This window comes from Aspergillus nidulans, chromosome VII (genome assembly GCF_000011425.1).
Source record: "Aspergillus nidulans FGSC A4 chromosome VII".
Lineage (NCBI taxonomy): Eukaryota > Fungi > Ascomycota > Eurotiomycetes > Eurotiales > Aspergillaceae > Aspergillus > Aspergillus nidulans.
In genome coordinates, this window is record NC_066263.1 from 2,085,247 (window position 1) to 2,105,256 (window position 20,010).

The 20,010-nt window shown below is 50.9% G+C and overlaps 7 protein-coding genes across 7 annotated transcripts, besides 1 other annotated feature; 4 read left to right on the forward strand and 3 right to left on the reverse strand.

Moving 5' to 3' along the window:
* Positions 1–20,010: part of a sequence feature (contig 1.29 1..525887(1)) that runs on past both edges of the window.
* Positions 380–3,601, reverse strand: ANIA_01879 (glutamine amidotransferase subunit DUG2; the record flags this gene model as incomplete). The annotated part of the gene is made up of 6 exons (XM_654391.2): positions 380–2,091; positions 2,142–2,328; positions 2,378–2,923; positions 2,976–3,107; positions 3,165–3,290; positions 3,362–3,601. The coding sequence occupies 6 exons, from the start codon at positions 3,599–3,601 to the stop codon at positions 380–382; spliced, it is 2,943 nt and encodes a 980-aa protein (XP_659483.2).
* On the forward strand, positions 5,667–7,425 carry ANIA_01880 (uncharacterized protein; the record flags this gene model as incomplete). Its single annotated transcript, XM_654392.2, has 2 exons — positions 5,667–5,723; positions 5,784–7,425. 2 exons carry the CDS (start codon positions 5,667–5,669, stop codon positions 7,137–7,139), a joined length of 1,413 nt encoding a protein of 470 aa, XP_659484.1. The 3' UTR covers positions 7,140–7,425.
* On the forward strand, positions 10,719–12,076 carry ANIA_01881 (putative salicylate hydroxylase; the record flags this gene model as incomplete). The annotated part of the gene is made up of 3 exons (XM_654393.2): positions 10,719–11,495; positions 11,551–11,882; positions 12,030–12,076. Exons 1-3 carry the CDS (start codon positions 10,849–10,851, stop codon positions 12,074–12,076), a joined length of 1,026 nt encoding a protein of 341 aa, XP_659485.2. The 5' UTR covers positions 10,719–10,848.
* On the reverse strand, positions 12,126–13,599 carry ANIA_01882 (NADH:flavin oxidoreductase/NADH oxidase). The gene is made up of 2 exons (XM_654394.2): positions 13,405–13,599; positions 12,126–13,294 (listed from the first exon to the last, which is right to left on the reverse strand). The coding sequence occupies exons 1-2, from the start codon at positions 13,582–13,584 to the stop codon at positions 12,209–12,211; spliced, it is 1,266 nt and encodes a 421-aa protein (XP_659486.1). The 5' UTR covers positions 13,585–13,599; the 3' UTR covers positions 12,126–12,208.
* Positions 14,248–16,156, forward strand: ANIA_01883 (argininosuccinate synthase). The gene is made up of 9 exons (XM_050612898.1): positions 14,248–14,388; positions 14,452–14,493; positions 14,552–14,572; positions 14,633–14,704; positions 14,767–14,891; positions 14,950–15,438; positions 15,490–15,569; positions 15,623–15,698; positions 15,749–16,156. Exons 1-9 carry the CDS (start codon positions 14,331–14,333, stop codon positions 16,034–16,036), a joined length of 1,251 nt encoding a protein of 416 aa, XP_050468758.1. The 5' UTR covers positions 14,248–14,330; the 3' UTR covers positions 16,037–16,156.
* Positions 16,634–18,359, forward strand: ANIA_01884 (protein CYP617D1; the record flags this gene model as incomplete). The annotated part of the gene is made up of 3 exons (XM_654396.1): positions 16,634–16,810; positions 16,850–17,137; positions 17,190–18,359. 3 exons carry the CDS (start codon positions 16,634–16,636, stop codon positions 18,357–18,359), a joined length of 1,635 nt encoding a protein of 544 aa, XP_659488.1.
* On the reverse strand, positions 18,560–19,592 carry ANIA_01885 (uncharacterized protein; the record flags this gene model as incomplete). The annotated part of the gene is made up of 5 exons (XM_654397.1): positions 18,560–18,588; positions 18,661–18,708; positions 18,739–18,961; positions 19,042–19,469; positions 19,520–19,592. 5 exons carry the CDS (start codon positions 19,590–19,592, stop codon positions 18,560–18,562), a joined length of 801 nt encoding a protein of 266 aa, XP_659489.1.

Here is a 20,010-nt window from a genome sequence, read left to right on the forward strand (position 1 = left end):
TAGACCATATCCTAATGTGTCGCCCTTAGAGGCATACTATACATGATAATCGCAATCATTTCTGCCTAGCCCTGATGTCCAATCAATACATGCAACATCTTCAAGAATTGTTGTTTCTCTATCATTTTCTTCCTTTCTGCCTCTCGCCTACCAACACTACAACTCGATTCCTCGTCCCAGTAAGAAGGCTTGCAGCAACATGCCCACCTTCCCTTCAAGGCACGCGGCGGTTTATCCCACAAAGTTTTTGGGGCATACACCGGCTCTACAGAGATCCATATTGAGGGAATGCGATTAAGATGGCAAAGTATGGGACTGAGAAGACTATGTTCTAACCAGCGTTCTAACTGTCACCGCTTTGCTAAACAAATAAAAAAAATCAAGTCTTTTCCGGCAACCGTGAAAACACGTAACTGAAGATTTCCCGACTTTTATACAGATTTTCTACTCGCAGCCGTTCATTATACAAATGCGCGTTATCACTCGCCTGTCCACAAGGCAGGTTGGCCGCTGGGGCACAGAACTCCTTTTCTAGAAAACGAATTGTTGGGATTGAGCCGCCCTCGCGGATGTAGATGGGCCGTACGCCAATCTTTTCGCGGGATACCTCGGCTGGACCGTCTGTGCCTGTTGGTGATAGAGCGGATGATGTTGCGGCGGGACCGGGGGGGGATGCAGTTGTTGAGTCTGCTGTTTGCTTGTTTGATTGTCCTGTGAGTGTTGATGAGGTGGGGACAGTGGTGCTTAACGAGCTTCGGTGGCGCGTAGTCGTTTTGGAGGTGGTTGTGGACATGATGATTCGGTCGATATGAGAAGCTAAGCTGTCCTCTGAGTCTTGACGGCGAAGGGCGCTGGTAACGGTATCCTTCGCTCCTCTTGGGCTTGCTGTGCGATCTCCGATGGCGCGTCGCGGGAGTGAATACTGGTGCTTTAGACTCTGTTGGTCGGGCGTCCAGGCTGCTGTGATGGCCTCCGATAATGTCTCGAAGATCTCATTGTCTGGGTCTCCTAGCCACGGATCAGAGGTTCCGGTAATTTCAACAGTGAGTTCATTCTGCGATTCCAGTTGATCGAATTGCTCTTGTGCGTATAGAGTCAATGCGGCGGCAACTTCATCGGCTGACTGGTTCGGTACTATGCGGATGGAAAGACTAGCCTTTGCTTTGCGCGAAATAGTTGTGGTTGTACTCTTGCTGCTACCCGGAACCTCGACAGAGTGTATGGTGAGGGACGGTTCTCGCCAGCGATGCATGAGTGAATCAATCAGGGCGCCAGCATCCTTAATTTGTGGATGTTGTTTGAGAAGAATCTCGGCGATCGCGCCATATCGCTCCCTTTCTACATCGGTCAATGGTAAAACAGGGTCCTGGAAACCGGGAAGGTTGACTTTGCCCTTGGGTCCCACTAGAGTACCGAGCAGCATAGTCAAGTCCTTCAAGGGCTCATCTAGCAGCGAACTGCCGTCAATACCGCTGTGCAAATCTGGGTGGTCGCTGGTGACGATTAAATTCGCGTGGACCACTCCACGCTGCCCATATGTAAGACATGGGTTATAGTCATCCAGCCAGTAACTGTTAGCCAGCAAAATCCAATCTACCGGCCCAATCTGTTGTTTGTGCTTTCGAACTGTTTCATGAAAGCCCTGGGACCCGGACTCTTCCTCTCCCTCAAGGAGAAATACAACGTTGCATCGAAGGGTCTTCTGCCGCGCCAGACCTGCCGCTGCGTACAAAGCGGCGAGGATAGGGCCTTTATTGTCGGATACACCACGGCCGTACAAGAATCCGTCCATAGAAGTTAGTTGATATGGATCTGTCTTCCACCTTTGCCGGTTAGCGTCCGCTCCGACCACATCATAATGTCCGTAAAACAATATCGTCTTATTTGTTGTTTCAGGCGATATCGCACTAAACCGGGCGAAGACAATGGGATTGGTATCCTCGCCGGTGGTTAAAAGCTTCGTCTTAGCTCCCAAGTAGATACAATGTCGGCGAAGGAAAGCTGCACCCTGGTTGCATTCACCGGCGAATTTTGGACTGGCTGAGATCGTCTTGAAAGCTACCAGCTTGGCAAGGCAGCTTACCATCTCATCTGTACCCATGTCAGCAATTAGTCTAGGTCAGATAGGCCAAGATACTCACCATTGTCGATTGGGGGCTTCTCGCTCGCAGACAATGACACGTCTGTCAAATCCCATATTCCAACAGTATTGTCATTTCCTCCGGTAGCGTAGATATGCCGATCCTTAAATTTACCGGCAGCAGAGGCCAGCATAGTGCCTTCATGAGCGGCCCAACTGCCAACTTCTTCAAATCGTGAGTTGAATTTCTATACTCTGGTTTAGCGGTGAGTTTCTCACATATGAATCTGAGCGTACCTTTACAATCCCGTTCGAATCTCCGCATACGGCCATTCCGTGGATAATATCTACCGCCCACAGATCACCAGTATGGGCAGCGATTCGCTTCACGAGCTGATGGGAATCTAAGTTCCAAATGTTTAGGGCGCCGCCTGACAAACCACAGTAGAGAAACGATCCTTCAACAGCTACCGAGAGTACAGGATCCGTGTTATGCAACCTTGCCATTAACGCGGGGGCAGAATCGGGCTTCCCCTGCTCTAAACGCCAAAGCTTGACAACTCCGTCGCCCGCTCCGGTTAAAAGAACCTCGTCGTTAGGCGAGGATTCGAGCAGCCCTCGAACAAGAGTCATGGTGTAAACGTATCCATGGTGAGCAAATAGATTGTGATGGTCACGCTTGAAGGTGAGTACCTGGCCCCCGTCGGCCACGGAATTGCCGTCCGCTCGAGGAGCGCGAGTGCCATCAGGACCCTTAGAGTCAAAGAAACGATGTGTTCGCTTGGATAAATGAGCCGCAGATTGCTGAGTAGATGCTGCTCCTGATTGGGAAAGGTTGCACCACTGGAAAGAATCAGACAGAGGTACGGATATTTCGAAAATAGAAGACGCTTACTTGGATACTGGTGTTCTGGGCACCGCAGTAAATGGTGTTCAGGCTCGGCGAGTACGACACAGCAAAGAGATCGCCGACATCATGATGGGAATGGATGGAATAGAGCCGCTCAAAGGTACGGGTAGACCAAACCTACAACTAGTCAGCCGCAAATGGGAAATATACAGTAGCCGTATAGAGGGTTTGTACATTGACGACAGAATCGCCTCCGCTGGAAAAGAGCAGGTCTCCCTTTTCCGAAAGGTACAAGTCCAGGACACTTTCCTGGTGAGCACGAACAGAGAGAACAAGGTCGTAGTTGTCAAGAGACCACGCCTGTGACGCATAAGTTTTCTGTCTTCTGTTGCAATAACCAGTCATCATGGAATCAATGAGTCAGCACATACTACAATGTCCCCCCCCTGGAGACCGGCGAAAACGCAATCCTCGTCTACCACGAGCGCTAGAACTGATCGACTAGCCTGTACTCGATGTCCAATGCCGCATTCGATTTGCGGGACTGCGTCGTCAACGCCGTCGGTCTGAGCGAGATGGGCTCTCACAGACCGAGGATCGGATTCCCAAGCTTTAGTCTGCTCGTCAATGTCCGACGGGCTATCGGACTCGGCGAGCCCTGTATTGTCCATTGCAGTCTCAGCCTGGATCCTTATCTTGCGCTCAGATCTGATTATTATGGAGGTTCAAGGGAATTAGAAGAGAAGAAGAAAGAACAAGAAGTTTGGGAGTGACACGGAGAAACCACGTGACTTGAGTCCTCAGTCCGCACGCACGCACACAACGCCAGGGGAGAAATTAGAACTTCACTAAGCAGAAAGTAGCAGGCAGGCTTGTAGTCTATACATAGACAGCAGTAAACATTTTGATGCCTCTGCTTGATGTCGTGATCTCCCTTGACGGTGGTGACATAAAAAATTGGCAGGGAGAAGAATGGGTGTAGCGATGACCAAAGGCTGTGGCGGTGCAAACATCTTCCCTCTTGACTCTCACTCACCTGTGCGGTCGGGATGCTTCCAGCAGCATTTCCTCCTGCTCTGCGTTAACCATCGTCTGTCTGCTACTCGTACTATGATTTCTTGGTTCTACATGGACGTATGGAATGGAAATCACATACTAACCTTGGTTCCCATAACAAACGTGTCAGCAAAGCGTCCGAGGCGAGTTGGGCCATAGCTGCTGAGTTTTTGTAGCCGCGTTCATTGAAATGAAAGAAGGAATGGAATAAGAAAAGACGCAGAGAAGGAGACTCTCACAGGACATGGGAGGCCTTGGGAGGACTTGAGGGTTGGCTGGGCTGATCCAGAACGTGGGATGCTGCATCCCCTATCTTCCAGTCATGGGATTGCGATAAATATTCGATCGAGAACTGCCCGCCAGCCAGCCCCAGTGATGCCCCAGTGAGGTCCCAGTAGTTCCCCTGATTGTCTCTCCTAAGTAAGGTATCCGCAAGGAACTCAGGCCAACCGATAGAATCTGACTGGACTCTGGATTGATCGCATGTGTAACTCACTTGATTGCTACGCTGCTGGGATCCCAGCATTCTTTTACGATCGGAGATCCGGAAAGCTTCACCCTGAAGTCTCCTGATGCAGTGGCAAAGAGCAATCCATATCTTGAGAACTCTGACTCGTCTGCCTTTCATTTCAAGCTGTGAAGGCGCACGCAGTACTCAAGTATAGAGAGACACGTGACATTAACACCAGCCACAGTGGCGGTGCAGCTGGCAACCAATCAGGTTCTGTATCATCACCGCCATTTCAAGCTCAATCACAGTGGACAACTCGGACTCCTCTGGGCACCATGATCCTTCAGCATCCCACAGAATTCTTGTCCTTGATATCAAAAGTCCATTAGGCATCATCTGTTATGGTCTTAAAATGCTAGAGATTAATGAGTACCCGACTCCATGTACCTAACGAGGCCCCAAGCGTCATCCAGGCTGCTTCAGCCAATCCAGCGATGCATCCTCAGTTGAGCGATCGCCCTGAAGCGAGCCAGCTCACCACCTGATCCCCACGGATCGGCTACAGAACCTGGCAGCCATTCGGGTGCTGCGGCCGTCAGTCTGAGCACCATTTTGTTGCCTTGTTCCTAGCTTCATCGACACCCAACCAGTCATCCTCTCTCTCTGTAACCTGGTCTCTGTTCGCTGCTTCGTGCCCTTTTAGACGCCGCATCGCTCAAACCCCAGCCTCCTCTATTTTTCTCTTCAGTCTCATACCCCCTGCTCTGTGTTCTTGTGCTCTATCAGAACTCCGTCGTGGCGCGGTTATCGCTGTGCATATGCGTTGTTATATTGCCGCCATTCGCCTTTCCTGCTCATATACCACCACCTTTCTCAGCTGAACAGCCAACTTTATCGCCAGGCAACAGCTTTCCAGCAACACCGGTTGCAAAAAACTCGCCTTCTCTGCATATCCGTCACCCATTTAGAACGCCAATATAAGGTCCAGACCGCATCGTGGGTACAGAAGAAGATCGCGGTTAAATCCCCACCTGGACCCGACTTACCGGCATCGTCTTAATATAGACCATCAAAATACTACACCGCTCGTCCTCCTAGCGAGGCCTTTGACGTCGCCGATCATTTATCAATGCTCCTCGTCATTTGATTCTCATTTGGTCGGTTTAGGTCTCTAAGAGCCGCCAGTTTACTGTTGCAGTCGTCAGTTCTTGCACGAGTATTCAATCAATATGCCGTTCGGCGAGACCATCGCGGTCATTGATAAGTCTGGGCAGGTCGTCAGCACGGTGCGTATATAGTACCCCTGTCTATGATAACTGAGTTGACTCTAATTCATGCTATAACAGAGCAAACACTTGTTCGGTGTCTTCAGCCATGCCAAAAACGCTTACCGCGAGCGCAAGGCTCAAGTTCAAGCCGAGCGGAATTTGAAGATCGCAGAGAAAATTGCTGAGCGAGAAGCACTGAGGGCGCTTCAGAACTATACTATTGAAGATGCCCCATCTGTCGCGTCCTCGCAGAGGAGTCGTTCGCGACATCATCGCCATCATCATCATCATCATCATTCGAGTCGAAGCCAATATCAATACGACCGCCCCCGCGGCGGATCGGTCTACGAAGAGGATCTACACTCTTCCGCGTCGCGTGCGCGGTCTCACTACGAGCCTCCAACTGAAATGGTCCGGCGTCACACTCATCATGATATTACCATTCGAGAACCGGACGCTCGCCCTGTTACTGCTCGCTCCAAATCCGACGCGCATATAGATATGGACCTAGCCTATGGCGAGTTCCACCCATCCGCCATAGCTCCGCGAGGATCTCCACAAGATCAGCAGCTTCAGTCGATCGACGATCCCGAACTGAACGGCCTTGTAAGCCGCGCACAGTGGTTATTGGAGGAGGCCAACTGCGTCCAGCACACCGCGACAGCCACCATCGACCATCTTCAAAAGAACCCAGATGCTATGGCAGCGGTGGCGCTTACTCTTGCGGAAATCAGCAACGTTGCTGGCAAGATGGCGCCGTCGGCGCTCACAATGCTGAAAACCTCAGCGCCAATGATTTGGGCTTTACTCGCCAGCCCGCAGTTTTTGATTGCCGCTGGTGTCGGCCTCACAGCCACGATCGTTATGTTCGGCGGCTACAAGATTGTCAAGCAGCTACAACAGCCTTCGCGTGCTCTGCGTGAAGAAGTATTCGAAGAACAATCCGACCCCAGACAAATGGACGAGATGATTGAATTCAACACCGACTGCCTCAACTCCGTGGAGATGTGGCGACGAGGTGTAGCAGACGCAGAGGCCGAGAGCGTTGCAACCGTGGACGGCGAGTTCATCACGCCCAGGGCTGCCGCAATGTCCGGCATCGACATAACCACCGCCCGCATGTCCCGGGACCCCCGCTTCAAGTTCGACGATGATGATTCCGTTGCATCTTCCCGCCGGTCCCACCGTTCCCGCCATTCTCGATCTACGCACAGTCACAGCCATGCCCCAACCAAAGTGGATACGAGGGCAGAATCGATCTTTTCAAGACGCACTAAGGCCGCTCCTTCCAAAGCCCCGTCAAAGGCGCCCTCGAAGGCTCCCTCAAGGGCTCCCTCAACATCCGAGTCGCGATATTCCGACAAAGACAAGAGCAAGAAACCCAAGGAAAAGGTGAAACGGTCTAGTCGCCTGCGCCTGATGTTCACTGCTTGATAGACCCAGCTCGATCGATTTCCTGACATTCATTGTACATAATGACTACCTGCTCGACTCCGATACCACCTTGCATACGTTTACGACCTCTTAATAGGTACCGACAGACGGGCTATCACCACTATACAGCCTTCACCATTATCAGTACGACTTTTCCTGCGCAACATCTCGGCACTAAACCTACACCGGCATTTTCTCGCTTCTTCTAGTTAGCATTTTCAGTCACTTGCAAGCTTTTTTCTATCGGCGTTGGCACGGATACAACACTCCTTTGCATCATAGATTTTTGAATGACTGTACATGATTATACCTATATATACTGAGCGCAATGCATATAACAGTCACATGCATATTCTCAAGGCCTACACTTTTTGCTCATTTTGCCTGCTATACGTATAGTGAATTAATGCGTATATATCATACACGTGCCAGGTGTAACAAGCCGGCGATCGGTCGTCCGAATTGAACGAATCCATGCCTCCAAACAATCAACACACCGGATTGGCCGAGCCTGCCTTGGGCCTTGGCTAACGCCATCTCCTTTCGAAAATGGGGTTCTCAATAAGTAAATGCAATTGAGAGCCGGCCCGGCCATTGGCCTATCGCACTTCCCGCTCAGAACCATTGTATCTTCCCTCAAAAACAGCCATCCTGATCCTTCCTATATCAAGCTTAACTTCCTGACTCACTTTTGAAATCGCTTGATTCCGGTAATCATTCCGATGAGGCGATTGCGATGGGAGTCGGGTGTCTATCACTCATCCCAGGGACGATCAGAAACACTGACGGAAGCTGCGATCAAACATAAGATGGGTGCTACTTCTTATGGGATTATACCAGATGGACGCTCCTTCCATGGGTGCACCAAATTGATTTCCCAGACAGGACAAGAGCGACGGCCGTCTTTCGTTATGTACCGACCAAGGCTTCGAAACTATTTTCCAATCCTCATTACGTCCGACAAAGTTGGGAGAATAGATGCTTTTCGTGACCGGACCGGCCTGGGAGTAGTTCATATTTGTTCAGAACGATAGCTTCTGGTTAACCTGCCTTCAAAGTCACTTCTGTAATGGCACTTCCACGGTGACAATTCACGCACATAGACACCTGTCGCTCATGACTAAGGATACTGCCTTATCTCATAATAATGCCGCCATTCTGATAATGTGTCCGCTACGTCATACGGGCAAGGATTGGGCTGAAGGTGACTAAATACGTAGAATATGTCGACATATTGTATGGGCTCGACGTCCTCAGGCGAGCTATTAGATATTTTTCTCGGAGCGCGAGTACCGCACACGCTCCAGTTTGCTGGACAAAATCCCACAAGCCTGTCTCCAGTGTGCGTTACCTTTAACAGAGACGAGAAAGGTGCACCTGCAGCCAGCTGGGTAGAGTGGGTGTATTGGGTGGCATTGGCACTTGTAGATCAGGGTATAATTTCGAAAAGGTTGTCTCGATACGGTGAAGGCCCAGTTCGTTGTGATAGTGCAATCTCGGCCGTTCCGATGGCGGCTGACACTATGGCGGCTGACACTATGGTCGTAGTCTGCCGCAGGCGCATAGGCTAGGAAACATAGAAGGCCGCTAGATCAGTAGAGGCGAAAAGTAACATCATGACTCTCAGACAGTTCTGGGTGTGCTCTGCGTGTAAATTGACGAAGAATCCACCTCCGGCAATGAAAGTACAATTCCAATTGCCGAGCTCCGCAATCATAAATTAGACATGTAGCCTCATATAAATAGAAGCGTGGCACCCTCTAGAATGGCCACAGCATGTGCTTAGAGCTAGTTCCCATATTAGTAGTACACTGTAACAGAGCTTGCTCCAGTGCCCATTCATCCGATCGTGGGGCTAGACAAGGAGACTCCAGTGAAGAAGAAACCCTATACTTCCATATTAACTGTCGTCTGCGACCGTTAAATATTAGATGGTCCCAACTACCTTTTGAGGGTGTGCTTTGTAGGTTCTAGTACGTAAATTTTCCGTTTGATAAGGGACTGGAGATTGTAGATCTGCATTTGAAGTGATCACGGGTACGGCTATGCTGGTTCCCCCAACCCCATACGCACTTCGGGGAGGAAAAGGTCAAGAGCGGGTGGATGGAGTATAGACTGCATATGAAGTGGAGATGATGCTCATCGGAAGCGGAGAAAACTGCCTCGTGGTGACTCAAGGTACGAACTCGGTTTCGTATAGGCAAGGCTAGGGCTAGCTCTTGCCAACCTGACTGATTTTTATGTACGATGCTTACGCTTACTCAATGTCTGAGAAGCGCGGTGGGAAGACGGAGCTCGCACCGCCGATTTACTTCAGTTCCTTAACCTCCTTGGGGTCCTCAAGAGACGAGGTGAAGGCGAGCAGCGATGGTCCGCTTTAGTTTGGGGCACATTTGCTTTCGGCAGTGCGTATCTATGATTTGCCGCAGTAATCACACGAGTAGCTGTTTGATTAATGGTCCAAGTCATGATGAAAATATTGGGCAGTATCATCATGGCGTGATCCAGTGGTAGGAGGTTATAGTAAGCAGTGAAACAAGTGAACCCCGAGTCCTATCTACCCTAGAGTAGGGACGGGAATGCTGGGCTCGGCAAATTTCAACTGTCGAAAGAGCCGAACGGGGCCACCTCCACACGAACTCCTGGGTTCCGCCCACGAATCGAGGCCCGCCGAGTCTGCCCCGAGAGGCGATTTCGGCCACGGGTTGGCCCTGAGTACTCGTAGCGAAAAGCAACGTTCAGGATTTTCCGGCGTTTATGGCCTCGCCACCTTTATTTTGTGTAGGCATTTGTTCTTGGAGACGAACCGTATTAGCATATTTCCTAGACGTGATATAAGGTCAATTGAAACAAGGGTGAAAGTTGCTTTTGCTAGAATAAAAGGGCCGTCAACATTTACTGTGCAGAGGTCAAGTGGGGGGGCTTCGTTCCGTAGTCGTTGCCGCAATTACCGGACACAGATGGGTGGGATTCCGGATATAAAAATATTAAGCTTTCTCCCAGGGAGTCAATCTTGCAGTTGAATGGTCCCTACATCTAGGCCATACACCCCGGCTGCGAGCTATATCCATTGTAGGGTCAGTGAATTCTGAGACGCCGGGTTGTCCGCGGTCAATTGCCATTGCTCAAACCTTGCTTTCTACCAGCCAAATTCAATTCAAGGGCGAGTAGCAGTTAGCCACCAAGTCAACAAATCGTCATGCATATACCGCAAGCTAAGACGCCCTTAGAGGTTGTCATTGTTGGGCAAGTCCCCTGGCTTTCGTTTGACCTGGCCTTTCTCAAGCTAACTGGAAGATTGTAGTGCTGGTACGTGTGGGCGATCCTGACTGCGCAATGCGTAGTATGTCGGGCAAGAGCTGACAAGAATTCGGGTTTAGGGATCGGTGGTATGGCGGCGGCCCTGACTTTGGGCTTGCGAGGTCATCATATCACTATCTTGGAGTCAGCTCCAAAGGTATGCAAAATTTTTTCAAGCAAGACACACGCACTGATAAGCATATATTAGCTTATGGAAGTCGGCGCGGGTATACAAGTTTCTCCCAACATGCTAAGGCTTTTTGACCGTAAGTGTGCCTTCACGGTAGAATTAAGAAACCGCTCTAATGGAATTTTAGGCTGGGGTGTGTCGCCGTTAATACATGCCAAAGATGTTGCACTGGAGCATATCCATGTACGACGATGGCAAGACGGAAGCCTTCTTGGGACTATGCCCGTGAACAAGACCTACGGGCAACAAGTGGTCATTCACCGCGCAGACCTCCACAACGCTTTAATCGAAAAGGCACTCGAACTCCCGAATGTGGAGTTGCGAGTGAATTCGCATGTAGCAACTGTCGACTTTGAATCCACATCGGTGGTGCTGGTCAATGGCACCGTTGTCAGGGCTGATGTTATTGTTGCAGCTGACGGAATCAAGTCGATTATCCGCGATCAGTTACTGGGTGAGGGCGCCTCTCAGGCCATTCCCACGGGGGATGCAGCATACCGAATTATGCTCACCAAGGCTGAGATGGAGAGCGATCCCGAACTGAAGAGACTGGTAGAAGTTCCAGAGGCGACACGGTGGCTCGGCCCAGAACGCCATCTCATTGCTTACCCCGTCCGAAATCACGAACTTTTCAACATTGTCCTAGTCCACCCTGACCGCCATGGGGTTGAGGAGTCCTGGACCACAAGAGGTTCAAAGCAAAGAATGGTTGACGACTATGCGGGATGGGATCCGATAGTCACGAAGCTTATCAATCTGGTTCCGGACGATGAGGTGCTCGAGTGGAAGCTATGCCTGCACCCGCCGCTGAAGACCTGGATCAGGGGCTCCGTGGCAATGATTGGGGATGCCTGCCATCCCATGCTGTAAGTTTCTTCATTCGAGAAACCGGCAATTGTTAACTTACCGACTCGTCTCCAGTCCATACGTTGCTCAAGGTGCCGCTCAAGCCGTGGAGGATGCCGCCGCATTGGGTGTGTTATTGTCCGACATCACATCAAAGACTGAAATTCCTCTTGCGCTTCAAGCCTATGAGAAATCCCGCAAAGAGCGCGCAGAGACAGTTCAGCAGTCTGGTTCAACGAACCGTATTACACTGCATTTCCCAGACGGCCCCGAGCAAGAGGCACGAGACGAACAGTTCCGTGCTTCACTGAAAGGAGGCTCAAACCCGGATAAATGGTCAGACAGGCAGACGCAAGAATTCTTGTGGGGGTGGGACGCGGAAAAGGCAGCGATGGAGACGTGGGAAGGTGAGTCTTGACTTCTTGTGTGCTTTGCCGGAGGAACACGCGCTAATCCTTCGCCCAGAATTCCACAAACGCACATTCTCAACAGTTCAACACCACCTTTAAGTAATAGAAAGGGATCACTTGTATATACTCTGTTTCAACTACTAGTACTTTGCATGGCGTTGGCATTACGGCTTCATATATGCCAGGGATAGATTTGTATATTACCTCAACGATTATATACGGCGTTACTAGGACAAAATAATTCGTTTATCGTTGCGATTCCTACGGACTCTTTATATAAGCTCTACTAGGGCTTTCTCACTGTATATGTTGACGAAGATCCCTTATATCTTTCCTGACCTCTTTCTCAGATACGGTCCACCACCACGAGACGCAAATCCCCATCGAATTTGGTTTGCCATTCCGATTTCAACACCCAGCTCCTCGGCAAACGCCCAAACCAGCCCGGGATTCTTCTGGAAGCCACGGCCGACCAAAGTAAGATCCAGTCCCTCTTTCTCCAGCAATGAGTTCGCGAGGTGAGCGCTGTCGATCATTCCGACAGTGCCCACGAGCAACTTATCTCCCACTGCTTTCTTGACTGCAGCGGCAAAGGGCGCTTGGAATCCTGGCTTGGCATGAATATGCTGGTCTGCATGGGTCCCACCGCTGCTAACATCAAGAACATCGATGTAGCCGCTCTCTGCCAGGGCTTTCGCAAATTTGACCGTGTCCTCTAAGCGCCAGCTTGGCAGATCAGGGCGGGACTCCTCCAGCCAATCAGTAGCCGACACCCGCAAGAAGACCGGCAAGTGATCAGGCACCGCTTCTCTGGTGAGCTTCGCAATCTCCATGCTGAGACGGATGCGATTCTCGAAGCTGCCGCCGTACTCGTCAGTTCTCGTATTGACGGCAGGCGACAAGAAAGACATGAGGAGGTAACCATGTGCATTGTGTATCTCGATGAAATCGGCCCCAGCGCGGACAGCCCGCTTGACTGCAGCTACCCAAGCAGTCTTCAGATTCTCGATATCATCCCTAGTCATTTGCTTACGTACAGGGAATCGCGACGTAAACGGTACGTTGGATGGACCCTTGACCCGATCTGGCCAGCCGCCCACCTTCTCAGTCGCAGTGTCACCGGAAGACAACCACGGTGGAACAGTGCTGGCTTTCCGGCCTGCGTGGGCTATCTGGACTCCAATAATTTGATTTTGACTGTGCGCAAACTCGATGACCCCCTTCAAAGGCTCTATTTGCGAGTCTTTCCATAGACCAAGGTCTTGCGGTGTAATACGGCCTTCTGGCTCGACCGCGGTCGCCTCTACCATCAGGAATCCCGGCCCGCGCTGGGCGATTCCTCCCAGATGGGCCATATGCCACGCAGTCATATGGCCATCGTCTGCCGAATATTGACATAGGGGTGACAGCTGTAGACGGCAACCAATGTCAGTAACTTCTATTGACCTTCCGCGATATTCGCAAACGTAATGAGGGCAGAGGGTAAATCGAGCGATGCCAAATTGAAGGAGCAACGAACCCCAATACGGTTGTGCAAGGTGATACCTCTCACTTTGAGAGGCTGGAACAGCTTGGGAATTGGCGCTCCATCAGACTGCGGATCGGCTGCAAGTCCCGCCGGCGGTTCTTGAGCTGGGGTAAAGTAGGAGATGCCAGGAGCAGGCTTGACTTCAATGTCGGGAATTTGCTTTGATGTCATGGCTAGGAATAGCTAGGAATAGCTTGGGCTAAACTTTGATTCGGTCTGTGTCAATTACACTGAGGAGCAGACCAAGGATTGGGGGGTTTAAATGGACTCCATGACCTAGCAGCTGCTTAGAAATCATGCAGTGATGTCAACCTTATTCTACCCAGGAGTACTTTAGATAGCCTCGGTACAACAATACTCCAACAGCTGGGATCCGGATACTTCGGCCGAGATTGAATGCGGATAAGCTGGACTGGTTCACGCTGGAATGCTGCTTTGATCTCTTTTCCATCTCTAACAGTCAGAAGATACCCTCTCAGATCCGCAACTGTATGCGATGGAGGCGATGCGAGGAAACCGCCCACTGCAAAATGCAGCGTAGCTTTCCAAGTCCAGACCATGGGATCTGCAACTAAAGGCATAGTCTTACTCTGAAGTGCTATGCGGTTCGTAGCATCAATCGGTGATGGTACCCGGCCTGAGCTTCAAGCGGTCAAGGGGGAAAGTGTTGAAGTACTCTGAGTAACATAAACGGTTTGAGCTCCTGGCCAGGGATCGACGCTTATCTGTGCCAAGAAACCAAGCCATCAATCAGTGTCCGGAGTCGGAGTGGTGTGCCTCCACTCCCGGCCTCCGTCCATTCCAAAACTTTTTCTTGGGGTGTAGTGTGAGTCAATCCTCCTTCATATTTCCCCTCCATCTTCAATTCTTCTTTCCAACCCTCAATTCTCCCCATTGTCATCACTACATCCTCCAACATGGGCAAAGGAAAGATCTGTGTCGCCTTCAGCGGTGGTCTCGACACCAGCGTTATCTGTTAGTCTTTCCGGTTCTGTCAATTGATTCCCCGCGTGCTCCAAGCTGATCGAGAACACACAGTGAAATGGCTCATCGATGAGGGCTACGAGGTTGTCGCTTTCAGTAAGTAACATCTTCAATTGGAACTTGATTGTCTGCTCTGATACTAACAAATTATCAGCTGCCGATGTTGGCCAGGAAGGTAAAGCGATCACTTTGAAATGCCCACCGCTACTTGCGCTCTGACACTCCCGCCTTCTAGAGGACTTCGCCGCCATCAAGGAGAAAGCTCTGAAGCTCGGTGCCGTCAAGGCCGAAGTTGTCGATCTTCGCCGTACGTGTTTCGAAAAACTGCTAAATTTCACAAAGAAATAGAATTAACGCAGTGGTAAACAGGCGAGTTTGTTGAGGAACTCTGCTTCCCCGCCATTGCTTGCAACGCCATTTACGAGAACGTCTACCTCCTCGGTACCTCTCTGGCTCGTCCCGTCATTGCTCGTGCTCAGATCGAAGTTGCTAAGGTTAGCCTTCTAATCTGCAATTTATTTCTCTAAGCATTGACTTACCAATTGTAAACAGCGGGAAGGATGCTTTGCTGTCTCCCACGGTTGTACCGGCAAGGGTAACGATCAGGTCCGTTTCGAGCTCGCCTTCTACGCTCTCCAGCCCGACATCAAGGTCATCGCTCCTTGGCGTGACCCCCGTTTCTACGAGCGCTTCGCCGGTCGCAACGATCTCCTCGCCTACGCCGCTGAGAAGGGTATCCCCGTCACTTCCACCAAGGCCAAGCCCTGGAGTATGGACGAAAATCTGGCCCACTGCTCTTATGAGGCTGGTATCCTGGAGGACCCTGACATCACTCCTCCCACCGACATGTGGAAGCTTACTGTCGACCCCCTTGCCGCTCCCGACAAGCCCGAGGATTTCACCGTCCACTTCGAGAAGGGTCTCCCCGTTAAGCTCGAGTACACCGAGAACGGCCAGCAGAAGACTGCTACGGACGCTGTTGACATCTTCTTGACTGCCAACGCCATCGCTCGCCGTAACGGTATCGGCCGTATCGACATTGTGAGCCTGCTCTAAATTGATTGGGTCGAGCCTGAGGCTAATATATACTAGGTTGAGAACCGTTTCATCGGTATCAAGTCTCGCGGCTGCTACGAGACCCCTGGTCTCACCTGCCTGCGCTCCGCACACGTGTAAGTGAAGCTTGTGCGTTTTCCGTCGGATAAATCTAACCTGCCGTTCATAGTGACCTTGAGGGTCTTGTGCTCGACCGTGAGGTTCGTGCTCTGCGTGACCAGTTCGTTACTATCAACTACTCCAAGGTTTGTTCAGCCCTTACATAGCTCAGTCAGTGTTGCTTACGATCCGCTAGCTCCTTTACAACGGTCTCTACTTCTCTCCGGAGCGTGAGTTCCTTGAGCAGGCCATCCCTGCCTCCCAGAAGTCGGTCAACGGCAAGGTTCGCTGCCGCGCCTACAAGGGCAACATGATCATCCTCGGCCGTTCCTCTGAGACCGAGAAGCTGTACGATATGTCCGAGTCCAGCATGGACGAGATTGGTGACTTTGCTCCCACCGAGACTACCGGATTCATTGGCGTGTCTGCCATCCGTCTGAAGAAGTACGGTCAGATGAAGCAGGCCGCTGGCGAGAAGCTGTAAGATGTGATATCGCTGGTACGAATTACGATTGTGAATATGAAAAGCGCCTTCGGGGAAGGTTTGTGCGATTTATGAGTTTTGTATGGCAAGTTTAGAATATCTCTGTAATGGAATAGAAAAGTGATATGGAATAACACGCTCGAGGGATATCCCGCAACTTCAGCCCCTGTTTCTCTCCGCATTCAGGGCGGCCAGGCATGGTCTGAAACTCACCTGTAAGACTCGGTTAGCATGTAATATCAGCCACAAGTATTACTATCCAGATCTAATGCGTCCTCGGACGAAAATCCTGCCGACTATGGGCCAAACCCAATCAGCGATTGACGATTGTACCAGATTACGCTTCTAGCCTAAGTTTCTGCCTGTCAACTCGTGGTATGTTGAAGTCAACGGGCCTGTCCATGACAGACCAGACCGTCCACTCGCGAAATGCAGAGGCCCCTGCAGGTGGCAGTGCCAGATGCAGTTGGGGCTCTGTAGAATCAAGTATATTTATTGACCGTTGCTGCTGATCTTATGGCATTGTTTCACTTAATGTGTTTGTTATAAAGTCCTCATTGACTGCCATCTACACCTTCGTCGAGGCCCAATCTCAACATGGCTCCGATACCATGGGGAATGTTGTATGTGAGCGTTGTGGGATACTCTGTCCTCACCTCCAACTTATTCACATTCTTCGTCCTTGCGACCGCCCTCACAGCCTTAAAAATTGTCTACGCTTCATTCCTGTACCCAGAATATCTGACCCCAATCAAGCACATCCCTACCCCTCCGGTGAGCTTCTCCGCCTATCTATCTAACTTCGATACCTAGCTAACAGCACAGAAACGGTCATGGGTCAGGGGAAATACGGATACATACGTCGTCATATCACCCTTTGAAGGTATGCTCAATTGGACCAAATCGGTTCCCAACAACGGGCTACTACGATACTATATCATCGGAAACATCGAACAAGTCCTTGTGACAACACCTAAAGCATTAAGTGAGCTTCTTGTCCAGAATGCTTACGACTACCAAAAGCCCGAGTCTATTCGAATTTCCCTTGCCCGTATTGCCGGAGAACATGGTATTCTTCTTGTAGAAGGCCAGGAGCACAAGGTGCATTCTACCGTGTTATAGTAGCTCTGAGCTCGATCTAATTCTTCGGCAGAGACATCGAAAGAACCTCATGCCCGCATTCTCTTATCGGCATATAAAAGATCTCTACCCAACCTTCTGGGCTAAGAGCGTGGAAATGGTGAAATGCATTGAGAAAGACTTGCAGGATCGCAGGGACACTGGTGATATTACTGTTACTGTTCGGCCCTGGGCAAGCCGAGCCACACTCGATATTATAGGACTCGCAGGCATGGACAGAGATTTTGGGTCCCTCGCTGATCCGCAGAACGAGCTTGCCGCCCAGTACCACCGAATCCTCGAGGACCCGCCTCTCTGGCTGAAACTTCTATTCGCCGCCGCGTTCGTCCTGGGAAACGAAGAACTCGTCATGGCGCTGCCTGTAAAGCGTAATAGGGATATAGCCGAAGGAGCCAAATACGTCCGACAAGTGGCGCAGCAGCTCATCAGCGAGAAGCGAGAACGGATCAAGCATAACCCGGAAAAAGCAGAGGGCGGAGGGGGAGGGAAGGATATTCTCTCAGTTGCTCTAAACAGCGGGAATTTTACAGATATCGAGCTCATCGACCAAATGATGACGTTCCTTGCTGCCGGGCACGAAACTACCTCGTCGGCACTGCAATGGTCGGTCTACGCTCTCTGCAAACACCCTGATATCCAGACCCGACTCCGGCAGGAAATCCGCTCCAATCTACCCTCTGTCTCTTCCAATGATCCAAAGCCCATAACCGCAGAAGCTGTAGACTCCCTCCCATACCTCCATGCTTTCTGCAACGAAGTCCTCCGCTTCCATCCCTCCGTCCCCATCACGTTTCGCACAACGACCCGCGACACTACACTTGCTGGTACCCTGCTTCCCAAGGGCACACAACTGACCATCTCTCCCGAGGTCATCAACCACGACCCAGATCTATGGGGACCAGACGCACACATATTCAACCCAGACCGATGGCTCGGCCCAGGCAGAGCGAATACCGGCGGAGCGAGTAGTAATTACGCCCTGATGACTTTTCTGCATGGACCACGTAGCTGTATTGGACAGGGGTTTGCAAAGGCGGAGTTGGCTTGCCTGGTTGCTGCAATGGTGGGGAGGTTCGAGATGGAGCTGGCAGATCCGGGGAAGAAGCTTGCAGTTAGAAGGACTGCGACAATCTCGCCTGTTGATGGGGTCGTAGCGAGGCTGACGCCATTGGATGGGTGGTAATCTCACTCTGTGTCCATCGAACTGAGTACTTTAGCTCCTCGTTTGATGGGAGTCCATCCCAATGCCCATATAGGTCAGTCAGTGGCAGCGGGGGCTTGGAAAGATCAATTTTGACATTGAATCTATTTAGCTTTGGCAATTGTTCAACCACTAATCGAGCAAACACAATATTAAGTCCATCATGGCAACAACCAACACAGCTAGGACCACTGACGGTATTCCGCGAACCCTATCGGGCCATCTTTAACAAACTACAAAAATATCAGCACCGCACGCGCACTCTCTCCATTAGAGAACTTACTTCCAATCACCCCATTTACCGGGATATCAATACTCGTCGTATAACTTGCTGCATCACTAAGCAGGTACACATACGCACCTCCTAACTCCTGCACCTGCGCCAGGCGCGGAATACCTCCGTAATATTTCAGCTGCTGCTCCCAATCCGGCTGCTGCGGCACCCAATACGTCATAGCAGTCTGCACAAGGCCCGGCGAGACACTGTTGACTCGGATCCCGTACTGCGCCCATTCCATCGCAAGGGTGTGGGTCATGTTGCGAACGCCGGCTTTGGAGGCACCGTATGGGGCTGAAGGAACGCGCTGCATCATGTACGGTTAGTCTTTCTTCCCCCTCGTCGCGTGCAAGTGTACGGCGGTAACGGTAAATTGGGAGAAGGTACCTTATTGGGTCTATAGCTAGCCATACTCGCCGTAAACACCACACTCCCCTTAATACCCTGCTTGATAAACGCCTTTGCCGCCGCACGCGCAGTAAAGAACGCCCCGTACAGATTCACGCTGAACAGCGTGTCAATCTCCTCTTTGGTAAAATCCAGCGCTGCCTTGTGATGAGTACGGCCGGCGTTCACAACCATTCCATGGAGTCCGCCTGCTTCGGCAATTATGGCATCAATGGCGGCAACGATAGTTTCTTCTTCGGTCACGTTGGCGGTTATGGAGTGCAGCTTTCCAGGAAAGCGATCAGATAGCGAGGTAAAGTCGGAGTTTGGCTCGGGGGTGCTGATATCGATAGAGTAGACGTGGGATGCGCCGTTTGTGAGGCAAGATTCAGCGACACCCAGTCCGATGCCGCGGTTTGCGCCAGTTACTGGCGAATTAGAGAAGACTGGGAGCCAGAGATGGAGGGGGAAAACTCACTGGCAATTACTTTGCCGGCAAGGGTAAGCTGGGTCTGGGGCGTTTCGGTAGCTTCGGTAGCTGCTGGAGGCATATTGGCGGTTTTTCTGGATAGAAAACTTGTTTGAAAGCGAATGGTTGTATTATCGAGAGTCAGCAACTTATATAAAATAATCCAATATGTACTGCAACACAGCCATGTGAATTATCTGATGTAGCGACGAGTAATAGAATGCCATTTCACTCTATACATGGCCACGGCACGAGCACAGACGATCAGTTGGAGAGGGAGTGGGGCTCCCTCGAGACGGGGGTTTTTTACTCCCAGGCTTACAGTGCAATATGATGCTTTGAGCCGGTCTATGACCTTCTAACTCGTGGTTGAATATGGCCACCGGCAGCCACCCACAGACTTGCTAACTCGTAAATCGACAGGTCCCCATAAGGTTTCGACCTACCGGGGGTAGAAGGTATTCAATTGAGATGCTTCCCTCGAAACGGGGTTAGAATGA